This window comes from Python bivittatus, unplaced genomic scaffold (genome assembly GCF_059951505.1).
Source record: "Python bivittatus isolate LINGU-HERP-01145 unplaced genomic scaffold, Pbiv_v1 ctg000080_np1212, whole genome shotgun sequence".
In the NCBI taxonomy this organism is placed as follows: Eukaryota; Metazoa; Chordata; class Lepidosauria; order Squamata; family Pythonidae; genus Python; species Python bivittatus.
Window position 1 is genome coordinate 34,085,555 of NW_028277035.1, and position 13,056 is coordinate 34,098,610.

At 38.3% G+C, this 13,056-nt stretch overlaps 1 protein-coding gene across 1 annotated transcript; it reads left to right on the forward strand.

Moving 5' to 3' along the window:
- The first annotated feature begins 3,649 nt into the window (after positions 1–3,649).
- Positions 3,650–10,584, forward strand: WNT8A (Wnt family member 8A). Its single transcript, XM_007428168.3, has 6 exons — positions 3,650–3,729; positions 3,857–3,890; positions 4,109–4,247; positions 6,044–6,169; positions 6,538–6,680; positions 9,649–10,584. Exons 1-6 carry the CDS (start codon positions 3,650–3,652, stop codon positions 10,207–10,209), a joined length of 1,083 nt encoding a protein of 360 aa, XP_007428230.1. The 3' UTR covers positions 10,210–10,584.
- Positions 10,585–13,056: the final 2,472 nt, after the last annotated feature.

The following is a 13,056-nucleotide window of genomic DNA, read 5'->3' on the forward strand; positions in this document are numbered from 1 at the left end:
GAAGGACCCTTGAGCCAGTGTGACTTAGTCTCATGCAATGATATGAAATTAGTCTACTAAATTAGTTCGTATAACTTTTTCCTGTCCAGGGCTGTATGTGGCCAATGAACAGCAAGCCAGAGGCTGCACTCCTAATAGGTAGGTTGAGAACAAAATGAAATTTGATTGCATCCATGCTTAAACTGGAGTTATGAATACTCCCCATGAATTAATAATTTTCCTTTCTATCATATTAAAATATATAATTTGGTACCAACTTTGGGAGGTCTTGAAAGTTGTACCCAAGGCTTTCAAGCATATAGGTACCTGGACTTCTAGTTGTACATCTCTAGTTAAATGTTTTTTGGCTACCCTGGAATAAGCCACTGGATGCCCAGTTACCTCATGTAAGAAATGGTAATATCTAAGCACTCCTGTGCAATTTTTCTAGAAAGCCCCTTTCACAGCATGTTTAAATGCTTATGCTGTGTCACATTTATGGCACATTTTCTGTCAACGGCGTTCAATCAGGTTACTTTGCAATAAATTGTGTCAGAAAGTCTAAACTGTTAGACCTGCCCTTGGAGTTCAAATCCTAAATGTCATTACACAAGTGCTGACCTTTGAGAAATGATTCTCAGACACATTTGTTATCTGTAGAGTGGGAATAATAGTAATGTGCTTCCCATATTCATGTCTGATAGTCTGATGGTGCAGCTCCAGGGCGAGGAATGATGGTCTTTGCTTGCCCAGTCATTTTATGCATTCTTCACTTGTACTGCCTCAGTATGGGAACAAGATCCTTGAACAGATAAGCGACGACATAGATGTCCTTGATTCTTGCACTTCATGGTTTACAAAAGTGATTGAGTAACATTAGTAACATTTTTGAAAAAATAAAAAGTGTGTTTCCATTGTTCCTAAAAAAAAGGAAGAAAGAGACTTTTGGTGCTAAGGAAATGCTTGACAAACCCCAGCACATTGCATCTTTTCCTACATATTTCCAATATTTCTTTTTCAGATAAGATGTGGGGTGTATCTACTCCAGAGGTTTCTGCAAGAGGTAGCTTGTCTAGATCCATTTCAGTTTTGCTTCAGGCATGTTAACGAGTTGGAGTGTGTTATGCCATACTGATAAATAATCTTATCTATTCCAGGAGCTGGACAGGAATAGTATGTAACTGATGATTTGGCTAGATTTCTTTTAATATACTTGACCATGGTACCATTCTGGAGCACATAGCTAGAATTTCAAGCAATTTGAAGCACAGAATCATAGCGTCACCCAGTAATTTCAGATAGTAGTTCTGAAAGATTCCTTCAGTGCCTTTTCAGTGGTTTATGGATTCCAGGATTCAGTTTTATATCCCATGCTATTCAAATAATCATGACATTGTTGGAAGAAGGTGTTTTGGAGTTTGGTGCCATAATTATGCAGATGACTCCTGGCTTCTTCTCTCTTTCCCATCTAATCAAGAAATGTATTCAAATTCTAAATCAGTTATCTGATGTTGATAATTAATTGGATGACATCAAACACAATCATATCAAATGCTTCATTCAGAGAATGTATTAGTGTTCCTCATCAGTTGAAAAGTGGATCAGGGAACAAGGTTTCACTTTATCTAACTAATGAACTAATTAATTATAATGGACTGGGCTAAATTTTCCATGAGGACACACATTTTCAGCTTTCCTAGATTTAGCTCTTAAACTAGATGTTCAGGTTTTGGTGGTAGTAGGATTGCATTTCCTCAACTAAGTCACATGTATTCAATGTGTCAAATCCTGGAAATATCAGATCTTTATAACACATGCCTTGAGGATGTTCCTTTGGACCAGTCTAGTGCCCTCTTCAAGGAGCTTCATTTAAAAAGTGTTGAGAAATTTCATCAAGTCCAAATCCCTACTGGCCATGGCTAGTTGTAGCGAAGCACTTTATTTCCTTTGATATTCACAGGCTAGTAGACATGTTTCTAGGTACAATTAAAATGCTGGTCATGATCTGTAAAACTGTATACAGTTGAGATACAAGCTCCCTGAATGTTTACTTTGTCTACATGAAACTTCCCACCTTGATTTTAAGATACCTGAGGAGTCCCTTCTCTGTTCTCCCAAAAAGCACATTTGCTTGTAGAATCAGGAATTAGATAAGTAAGAAAAGGAAATATTGTCTATTATCAGTAAATTAAAAATGAATCAGAAAGTGGACTTAAAAGGAAAAACAGTCTTAAGAATTAGAGGTGAAATTTGTTGTGGTCATATTGGGATAAATCAATAGCAAACTAACAAATCGAACATTGAAATGCCCAGTCAAAAAAGGGGCTTTATCTTGCAAAATGCTGACCCAGAAAAGTAAATTATCCCTAATTTTCATGTAAATAGGCCTTGTAGAATACTAATGCTGCACCTCCATGCCCATTTACTTGGGAATAATGGTAAAACCCTGTGAATTTAGGGATACATATGTTTGAGTAAATTTGTAAGCCCAGAAGGGAGAATTTTTGACAAGAACCAAGCTTGCTTTTTATGTGCTGGAGAAAGTCCATGGACTGTTATAGTCCTTCCGCCTGAATTTTGTGTAAGCCAGTTTAACTTCCGATTTATAAGCATGGATCTCTGTCCTGCCCACCAGAATAGCATATAGTCGTTCAAGTTAATGAATGGAGCTACTTTTGTGCAGTGATGACAACTACCAACTTTTCCTGGCTGGGATCCTGTTTCTTAATCTGTTGCATGATGAAAGTAAAATGAGAGTTATAACACTAGTGCTTTATACTTTTAAATACTTTAAAATATTCTAAGATGGCCATCCCCAGTTTAGTGTCCTGCAGGTATAATAAATGTTATCTTGTATAATTTCAGCTAGCATGGCTATGCTGATTAGGAATTAGAGTCCAACACCCCTGGGAGGGCAACAGATTGAGGGAGGCTATTGCAGTGCACAAATGCCGCTGCCCTCCCCTTCTAGCATAGCTGAAATCTTCTGAAAGCTCTGTCCTCGAAGAAACCCACTCTGGGTTTGTTCTACCATGAGCACTGGGATTTCACTGGAAGGAGCAATTTAATCATCAAAGATAATTAGCCTTTCTCCAAATGATCCCCTGATCTCTGGGGAGTGACAGAAGACCAGAAGAAGGAAAGGTGTTGTTTGTTTGTTTGTTTTTCAAAGGAGAAAGAAAGGACACCTCTCTTAAAGTCAAGGAGCTGCTTTAAGAGCATTAAAAAGTTCTCTATTGTTAGGCAAGTTTCCGAGAATGGACAGCAAAGGACCCCCCCTTGCCTTTTGAAGTGCAGCATCATCAGGCGGCTCCTTCTGCTATCTTGTCATTGGGTAGCAAATGAATGGGGGCGGCGGGCAGTTGGCCCTTTAGGCATCCCCCTTATAAATAAGAAAGATTGAGGCTGCTGTAACTTCCCTTCTTGAATCTGATGAAGGGGGCTGGCTGGTCTATGAGAGCTTTTTATTCCATAATTAGGCTTTTAAGTAATTAAAGTGCCTTTGTGTTTTTTTCCACCCTCATTCTATTGGGCTGGGGGGTTTTGTGGGTTTTTTGGTATAATAAAAGGAGGAGTGGAGTCTAGCTCTTTCTCTTATCTAGCAAATCCTTTGAGAGGGGTGTGAGGTGAGGACAATTTAGTAGGTCAGCTAGTGGAATAGAGATTCACCATGAGAAGAGGGACCTGTGTCATCCTTGCCACTCTCGGGCTATACAGTGCTATTGCTATTTTCAACATATCATCAGCATGGTAGGCATTCAAGGCTCACTGGCACTTAGGGTTCTTCTTGGTGTGGGTGTGAATGTTTGGTTTTAAGGGACAGTCTTAAAATGCTATTCAGAAAAGATTTTCATAACTTTTTTTTCTCTTCCTACAGGTCAGTTAATAACTTTCTGATGACAGGGGCCAAGGTAATTATTCTCCCCTCAATATTTTAAACTTAAACAATTTATGACAATTTATTTTAATAAGTAACATATTACTTGTTTATGATAAGTAACCTTTATTAATATTGTGACTCTCTGTGCAGAATACAGAGAAACTGGATATAAATGGCTGTTTCAAGGATGTTTGGGAGGGTTGAGAAACACTGAAAAAATAATATATGCATTTGTTTGGTCTATGAAAGGCGTATTTGACATATTCTACAAGCGTGTCTGCTGGTGCCCAGACTGGAATTGAGGAATGTAAGCATCAGTTTATCTGGGAACGCTGGAATTGTCCCGAGAGTGCACTTCAGCTTTCCACTCACAACAAACTTAGAAGTGGTAAGTGGATTTTAACACATCCCTTCCTTTTGATAGGTCCACATGAGTTGTGGTGCTTAGCAGTTTACAATGAGAAAGCATGCAAAGGTTACACACAACTGTTAGCTAGAGCATAGCTTGCATCAAGGATTCACCAAGGTTTCAATTTCCTGTGGCAGGGCTTGATCCTAGGATATGTGAAGAAATATATAATAGGAAAATGTTCCTGATCAGTTCAGAATGCATTTCTGTTTTACTTTGCTGTTATTATTTATCACATGTACATCTGCCCTTTTTCTAAGGGTGGCATAGAGAATTCTTTTTGACCTGTAATCCTTACAACAAATCAAAGAGGTAAATTATGCTGAAAGAAAGTGGATGGTCAAAGTTACCCATTGTGCTTTATAGTATGAAGATTTGAACCGGGATCTCCCCAGAATCAATCTAATACCCAATCTCTACTGCATGCACACACTGAGTTGGTTCTTCAAGAACACTTTTTCTGGTCAGGACTGAGTTCTGCCTTTTTCTCCTAGAAATCAGCTGCTATGTTCATCCCTTTTAGGACAATGACTTTATTATATCAGATCAAAAATAGTATGCAAGCTTTTGAATCTCTTATTTTGCCTAAGGTCAGAGAGGTGAGCTAATATAGTATATGGATTTTTTTCTTATGGTCAGGACTATTATATTTTAAGCCAAGCAGTAATTATTTATTTTAAAAATGTAGCTTGTTGTTTTTTTAAAAAAAACATTTGAAAAAGTGCCATTCAGAATTCAAACTGAAAGCTGAACAATGATCTCTAGGATGGCCATAAATAAATATGGAACTCAGAGCATAATCCTATGCACCTCTCCTGAGAAGCTAGTCCTACTGAATTCAATATGGGATACTTCCAGATACATGGGTACAAGAGTACAGCTTCAACAATAATAAAATTTATGTTGGCATAGGATGTCCTCCTTCCCCAAAACTCGTTTAAATAAGGGGATGCCAACATTATTAGATTTGGCACTAAGGCAAGAGAGTACAGTTGTATCAGCCATATATCTACTTTGGAGATATTTATGTGTATCTTTTGAATTAAGTTTTGTGTAGAAAATGAAAACTGATCAGTTGCTTATCACTAATCAGCATATATCAGTACGCCTGATTTATGAACAGACTTAGAGGTCAGAGAAATGTAGATGGACTAACCAGCCAATCCTCACTGCTTTAAATTAGCTCAAGGATGAACAGACATCTTACAAATGAAAAAAAACCACTTTCATTCCATGGTGCATTTGGGTATCAAATGAGGATGTTTTCACCAAGAACACTGTTTGATTTGTTGGTCACATGATAAATATCTAGAAAAGTTTAATACCTTGAAACTAAACTAAAAACAATGACTAGAAAACAAAACATATTTTATAGTAGAAATGCATTGATTATGTCCCCAAACTTAGTATTTATTTTCTCTCCCTCCAATTCCTTATGATGCTGTACAAATTTGCAAAAAGAGGATTTAAAAAAAAAAAGCTTTCCTGTTGTAATTCCTCTCTCTCTCTTGATACATTTCCTTATCCAGAATCCCAGTAGTGAGATGTGGGGGTGGGAGGGGGTATAAATTGTTTAAATCAATCAATAACAACTTTGCAGAGCTTGGGAATGAATTGGCTTATACACATTCATTGCTCTGAGATGAGGCAGTTTAATGAGGAAAAAAGTATAGAAAAGATTTATTTTGTTTTTATTTTGACCAGGAGAAGGGAAGATTAGACTATAAGAAAGTGAGGGTTTGCTCCTGATACTGACAGCATTTCCTTCCTTCTAGCTACAAGGGAGACTTCATTTATTCATGCCATCAGCTCAGCTGGAGTAATGTACATCCTAACCAGGAACTGTAGCATGGGGGACTTTGAGAATTGTGGCTGTGACAGTTCAAGAAGTGGACATGTAGGTGAGCCTGGGTGTTTTCGAAAGGGACATGTTGAAGAAAGTCTGGTGTTGTTCTCCTCAGTTAAGCTGGTCTTCATACTTTTGAAGAGCAGAACTGAATGGTCCATGTATTGTACTCTTTATTTCTGGATGCAAGTTAGGCTAGGGTATCAATTAACCTCATAAATTGTACAGATTCTGAACAAACCCAAGCAGCACAACTGAAAAATGTTTTATTTCTCCCAGCACCACCATCACCACATACATGCTTCTCTACTAATCCAAAACTGGGTTCATCCTCCCTATATTTTTGGTGAATTTCCTAAGACCCACCTCTGTTCTATGATTCAACCCACAAGTGTTTGGAACTAATACATTTTTTTCCCCCAGGTGGAAGAGGATGGGTTTGGGGAGGATGTAGTGACAACGTGGAATTTGGTGAAAGAATTTCCAAACTCTTTGTGGATGCTGTGGAGACAGCACAAGATGCCAGAGCTTTAATGAATTTGCATAATAATGAGGCAGGGAGACTGGTAAGTCTTACTTTGAAAAATATTTCTTTTGGAATTGGGTATGTGCAAACAAATGTTACAGAACTGTGCCTTCAGGCTGTGTTTTCCTAATTTGACTATCTCCCTGATTTCATGAGCTTGAGTGTGTTAGTAAGGATTGCTCAACTTGAATAACTGTAGTGCTACCTTATCTGGCCCTACAGGGAACTTCATGATTCAATAAACTACTTTTTTTTCAAAAATAGAAAATGTAGTTATTGTCAGTAGACAACAGTTCATAGATTGCTTTAAAACCAGTGATCATATTGTTTGATTTTTAAAAATGTATTATTAAGTCCATTTTGATTTGATAAACATAAACTTGGCTGTCACTTAGCCATGGGAAAAATGTAGAATTCAAGTTCCATTACAGTGAGAGATTTGGACAAGTTCCATCATGTCTGCTGTTGACTCATTTTCCTAAAAAGAATTTAGAAGATTGCTTGTCAGGCATATTGATAACCCACAATGTGGGAACTAAGCCATGAAAGCCTGGTTTGCAAAGAATCCTTATCCATAATAGCTTGTATTTACACATCAAGCTAAGGAAAGGCAAACAAACCGATTTTAGCTTAAAGTTATTTTAAGAACTGGTGCATTACTGTTTATTTATAATACGTTAAACAACTGGCTGTGTATATTAATATTAAAAATATTGAGCACATTTTTCTGCAGTGTGTGATAAACATGGATCTAATTTTCCCCAATCTGCTGTCCTCCATACGTGATATCCATGCTACTTAGGGATAATAGTAACTAGAATCCAACATGTAGAGGACAATAGACTGAAGGAGCCTTCTAAGATACGGGCAGTAACTATATGCTATACATACCTAGCCAATATGTTTGCCACTTTGGGATTTAATTCAACCTGAAATTATGATATACTGGTGTAGGCTTTTTTTTTTCACTGCCCAACCAGAAATTCTTTGCATATTTATATAGAGGTAAATCCAACCAACAGCATTTATTTTTAATAACATATGTTGCTTGCTTCCATTAATAACAAGTTCACATAGCATGGGAATTTAGCTGCGGGGAGGTTTGGGAGTGGGGTGGGGGGGTGTAGTGGGGAAGCTAAATGATAGCCTGATGCTACTACCAGTGCATTTAGAGTAACAGCAGGTTGTTCCAAGTTCACATCTTTACTTAACCATGAATCCCTCTGTCATATTATCAAATTCCTCATATTATCACTCTTAGAAAGTTGGGAGAAATCATGTACAACTTGGTTTCTATAAGCATTGTGGATTCACTCGGAAGCATCCCCATCTGTAGAAAACAGGGCTGTCCTAGGATCCATCTACTAGATTAGATTCAAACTGGACTATCATATAGCATTCTCTGCACTCTCTGCTCCAAAGGTTGTCCAGAGCTATTATTGAAGGACATGCATCCATATACATCTATTTGGGCATTAAGATTAATCTTTAAGGCCTGGCTTTCTAGTCTGCTGGTAAGAACTATCAGGCTGGCAGACAGAGAGATGAGGTCTTCTTGGTGATGGCCTTGCTCTGAAATAACTTCTTTCTGTGTTTTCATGTTGTTTGTAGCTGCTTTTACTGATTCTATAAACCAGGCCCTGATGTTTAACACTGAATGTTTAAAATGTTTTAGAAAATATGATTTTTGATTACTTCTACTGATTTTGTATGGTTTTGTATGTATTTTGTATGTCTGTATTTTGTATGTTTCAATAGTATTATAAATGAATGATAAATCATAATAAATGTACATTCCTCCAAACTCTCTGGAAGAAAGTTTGGAAAACATTTATTCTTCCAGTTTTGCTTCTTTTAGTCCTATAAACAGTACAAACCACCAACTTAGTGCTGAACAGGAACACATTTTGAAAAATGATTCGGAGGATGTGGTGCAGACCTGATGCGAGCTTAGCACCACTCCACTATACTTTAAAATTCACTTAAAAAATAACTTTTACTCAGGCTTCTATACGAATGTGGAGAAAAGGGATCCCTGCCTTAAGAGTCAGTTTAATGGATTCCTTAAAGTAGCAATATCCCCCTCCCCTCCAGCTTGCACAGAAGCCCAAGAAAATTCAGGCACCTCTAACAGAGAGCTGATAGGGGATGTGCTTGTTCAAGGTCTGAAGCACTTTTCCTGAACCATTTTGACAGCATGCCCAGCCCTCCTGAGCAGGGATATGGAAGTGGACCCCACACGTTCAGATGTAACAAGACCCAACTAGTTCATGGGTGTAAAAGGTCCAGCCTGGGGGCTGTGTGTAGTCGGCCTGTCTCCTTTTTGATTCCTAGAATGGGAAGAACTTAAAAAAAAAGGGGGGGGGGACTTTTCTTTTTTGTAGTTTTTAGAATTGGGGGCAGGGGGAGAGAGTAGGGAAACAATAGGTGTTGTTAGCCTTGTAGATGCTTAAGGCACTAATTTTCCCCTTTAAAGCTCCTGAACCCCTCTTTCAAAATAGCATTGCCCCCAACGACTTTTGGAGTGCAGGCTACAATACCCCATACAGTGCTGTAAGTCTCAGCCTGACAGAAGTTGCAGGCCACTGTAGAGTTAAACCAGATACGTTGCTAGAACAGGAAAAGGTAAATTGATACCTTCCACCAACTCCAAGTAACCAACAATGATGATGATTTGCAGTTAGGAGAGCTGTAGCCCAAAATGTCTGGAGACATCAAGTAGTAGATGCTTGTGCTCAGTGGTAACTATTTCAAACCTTTTGAATCTTTAATTAATAGATTGGATATTTAAATAAAGTCAGTCTTTTCCAAGCTGGTGTCCTTCAGATGTATTAGGATGAAACTCCCAGTCATTATGTCCTCTACTGACTATGCATACTCTCAACACAACCTAGTTGGAAAGGCTGAGTTAAGTATCTCTTCTCGCCAGTTTCTTGTGATATTTAACAGAATTGTTTCACGTTCCTATTTCCTAGTATTCCTAACTGTTGTTACATCTCTCACGTAAGGCTGTAAAGGCAACCATGAAGCGGGCCTGCAAGTGCCATGGAGTATCAGGGAGCTGTAGCGTCCGGAGTTGCTGGCTCCAGCTTGCAGACTTTCGAGATGTTGGAAATTACCTGAAGAACAAATATAACCTTGCTCAGAAGCTGGAGGTAGACAAGAGAAAAATGAGAGCTGGCAACAGTGCGGAGAGTCATGGAGTGACAACTGAGCCCTTCAACATTATACAAGCTGCTGATCTTGTGTTTTTGGAGGACTCTCCAGATTATTGCATCACCAACACTAGCTTGGGCCACTATGGTACTGAGGGACGAGAATGTCTTCAAAGTGGCAAAAATCTCTCCCAGTGGGAGCAGCAGACTTGTAAGAGGCTGTGTGTGGAATGCGGTCTCAAAATAGAGGAGGAACGGACTGAAATTGTCACTAGCTGCAATTGCAAGTTTCATTGGTGTTGCACAGTGAAATGTCAACAGTGTAAACAAGTGATAGCTAAACATTATTGTTCCACACACGTGGGCGCTCCTTCCAATAACTCTCGGTGGCGGAACAGAGGACATGGGAGATAAATAAATCATTCTCTAACCTCTCCCTTTGGCTAACTTCTTGTGGACAGGTAGTAGCCAGAAAAGAGATCTCTGGATCATAATTGTCTTGGACTTTAATTTTTACACTGGACAAAGCTTCAGTGTTCACATTATGCTGAACTAAATTTGTATTAGGTCTGAGTATTACCACTGCACAAGCCTATCACCTTTTATATGCCTACCTCTATTCTAGAAGCCTGGTTCCCCATAGTCTACGAGTTAGGCAAATGTTCTGGCCAACATGGTATCCTTATATTATAGGGATCTGCAATTCAGGCTTACGACATGTAGATCTTTCACTTACAATGCAATGTAATATGGCCTGTAAACTTAGACTGTAGCCACTGGTGGCTTTACAGTTTCTTTCCAAAATTTAAGCAAATTTATTCCCTTGTAGCAACTCTCCTTTCACACTGAAGCACTGTCTTTTTTGGCAGGACTAGAATGCAAAAAGTCTGAAGCCCACATTCAGTGTTGTTCAAACTACATTTATAATACCTGTTTTCCATTGTTCCCCAGTAGTGGGTTCTCTCTTTTCTCAGTCCCTTATTTGCCTTTGATCTTATTGTTAAGATGACATAGCAGGGTTTCTCAATCTTGGCAGCTTTCAGATGGGTGGACTTCAACTCCCAGAATTCCCCAGCCAACAAGCAGCAAGGCTGACTGGGGAATTCTGGGAGTTGAAGTCCACCCATCTGAAAGCTGCCATGGTTAAGAAACACTGTGATATAGGTTTCCTGTGGCCACACTTGGGGGGTACAGTATTATCATTTTTCTTATGATTCCAGTCCCCCAGCTGCTTTGGAATAGGAAGACTGGACTCTGTTGCAGTTATTCTGCAATTATTACACAATGAGATATTGATGATACTTGGGATCCAAAGTGGTATCAACCTGATAGCTATTGTATGTTTTTAACTTGCAAAATATATAGTTCTCAAAAGTGTGAAAATGCAGAGGCTATCCTGCATTTTCTCTCTTCAGAGATGACAGCGCCATAAGAATCCAACACTCTGGTCAGAAATTATTGGTTGCTTAAATCCTATGAAATTCACGGAAATTTTGGAAGCCAGGGTTTGAATAATTTTCTGTAGCGTTAGAGAATAAGAGTTCTTTCTAGTGTTGAACATGCATAGGTTGTAAATATATATAAATATATATAAATTTATATATTAACATGAAACTTAAAACTATGCACTTTTTGCTTAAAGAGCTTAGACCCATGGGTCTAGCTCTCAGAGGTGCAAATACCTCAAGGGATGAAGCTCTGGGCTTTATTACACATTGCCTAAAATATCCAACAGTTGGAAATCCAATGTTCTTGTTTTGTGGCCGATCAATTGGTACTCCTTTCAAGTGACTATTATAAAGCAAGTTAAGTTGAAGCTGATTTTGAATAATATTTTGCAATAAAGCTTTTTGAATACATTTTATGTTTTATTTCTTCAAAACTGTGTGCTGTTTATATAGCGTTTGGGTTAAAAAAAGTTACTTTTTTGGAAAAGAAGATAAAAGGAAGTTGTTAAGGATTGGATCAAGAGGCCACAAAATAAGATAGAAACTGTCTCAGGTCTCTTTTCTGGGGATATAAAGCTTGGAAGAATAGTAGGCTACAAACAAGGGCTTGACAAAGTAAATTTCCTTTGTCTCGTTAATTTGTCTATTGTCTAATGTTCTTCAAACAATGCAAGCTGAGATTGTGTTTGATGTGGTAAATATGAGGGCTTGTTGCAAATTCTTTATTCTAAAGGACAAGATTAACCCTTTGAACTAGAGGGTTTGAGCGAAAACTTGGAGGCAGTTGTGAATGTGTCTGTGGGTTCCCTGCTGTTTGCTCCTATAAATAACCTGATGACATGCATGCCTGAGAGGGCAAATGGAGAAATCCTCTAGATCTGGAGACACGACAACAAGCCCTGGCTGCTTGCTTAAACACATACTGAAGATCTCATCCAGGCTTATTATTTGGCTGCCTTTTCAGGTCAACTATACCAACAAAGTCATTTGTATAGTGAGATGGGTGGCATATATAAACTTGAAAAATGAATGAATGAATGAATGAATGAATGAATGAATGAATGAATGAGTTGGGTTATTTTTCCACCAGGCTGTGCTAGCTATATCATTCCATTTACCATTTTCAATATCTAGTAATAGTTTGTGCTCATCAACTGACCTAATATGGGGATTTTTCACCTATTTCCTCATCTCCTGCCTTTTTTTTTTTTTTTAAATTAGCTAACCTGATTTAAGTGTTCAGGAGAACCACAAAGCTTGAATGCTGTTTTGTAACATTTTGATCACTCTTAATAAAGGTATTGATTTTGGCTTTATATATATACATCTACATACACACACACACATACACACACACATAGCAGCTTCCCATGCCATGACAGTGGGAGGCTAGCAGATGACCTGCTATCACAAACTGCAGATCTCCTTACAGTCAACTGGCTTATTTCTCCTCTCTCTCTCATTCATTCCTTTTTGCTTTGCCTCTCCAGATTACAGACCTGAGCCAATAGACAAACACTATCTGTTGTCACTGGCAAGTTAGTCATAATACAACCTTTGCAGGAAAAAAAGGACCCTTTGTGCTATTAATATTGAAACAATTAAAGTAAGCATCATTTGTCTCCTACCTTGCATTGTTTAGATCAATCTTTTTCAACCTGGTAAATGGGTATGTTGGACCAGAACTTCCATCTCATGAACCATGAACCAGTATGGCTATACATCTAGAAGGCAAAAGGCTGAAAAAAGACTGGGCTAGTGTAACATGTCACTTTTTTATTGTTTCTAAGAAAGAGATTAAAAATAGAGTAAA

Excerpts from the sequence above, each read along its gene's own strand:
- WNT8A (XM_007428168.3), top strand. The coding sequence starts at position 3,650 with ATGAGAAGAGGGACCTGTGTCATCCTTGCCACTCTCGGGCTATACAGT. Across the intron at positions 3,730-3,856 it reads TTCAACATATCATCAGCATG|GTCAGTTAATAACTTTCTGA; the intron begins GTAGGCATTCAA and ends CTCTTCCTACAG. Across the intron at positions 4,248-6,043 it reads TCACAACAAACTTAGAAGTG|CTACAAGGGAGACTTCATTT; the intron begins GTAAGTGGATTT and ends CCTTCCTTCTAG.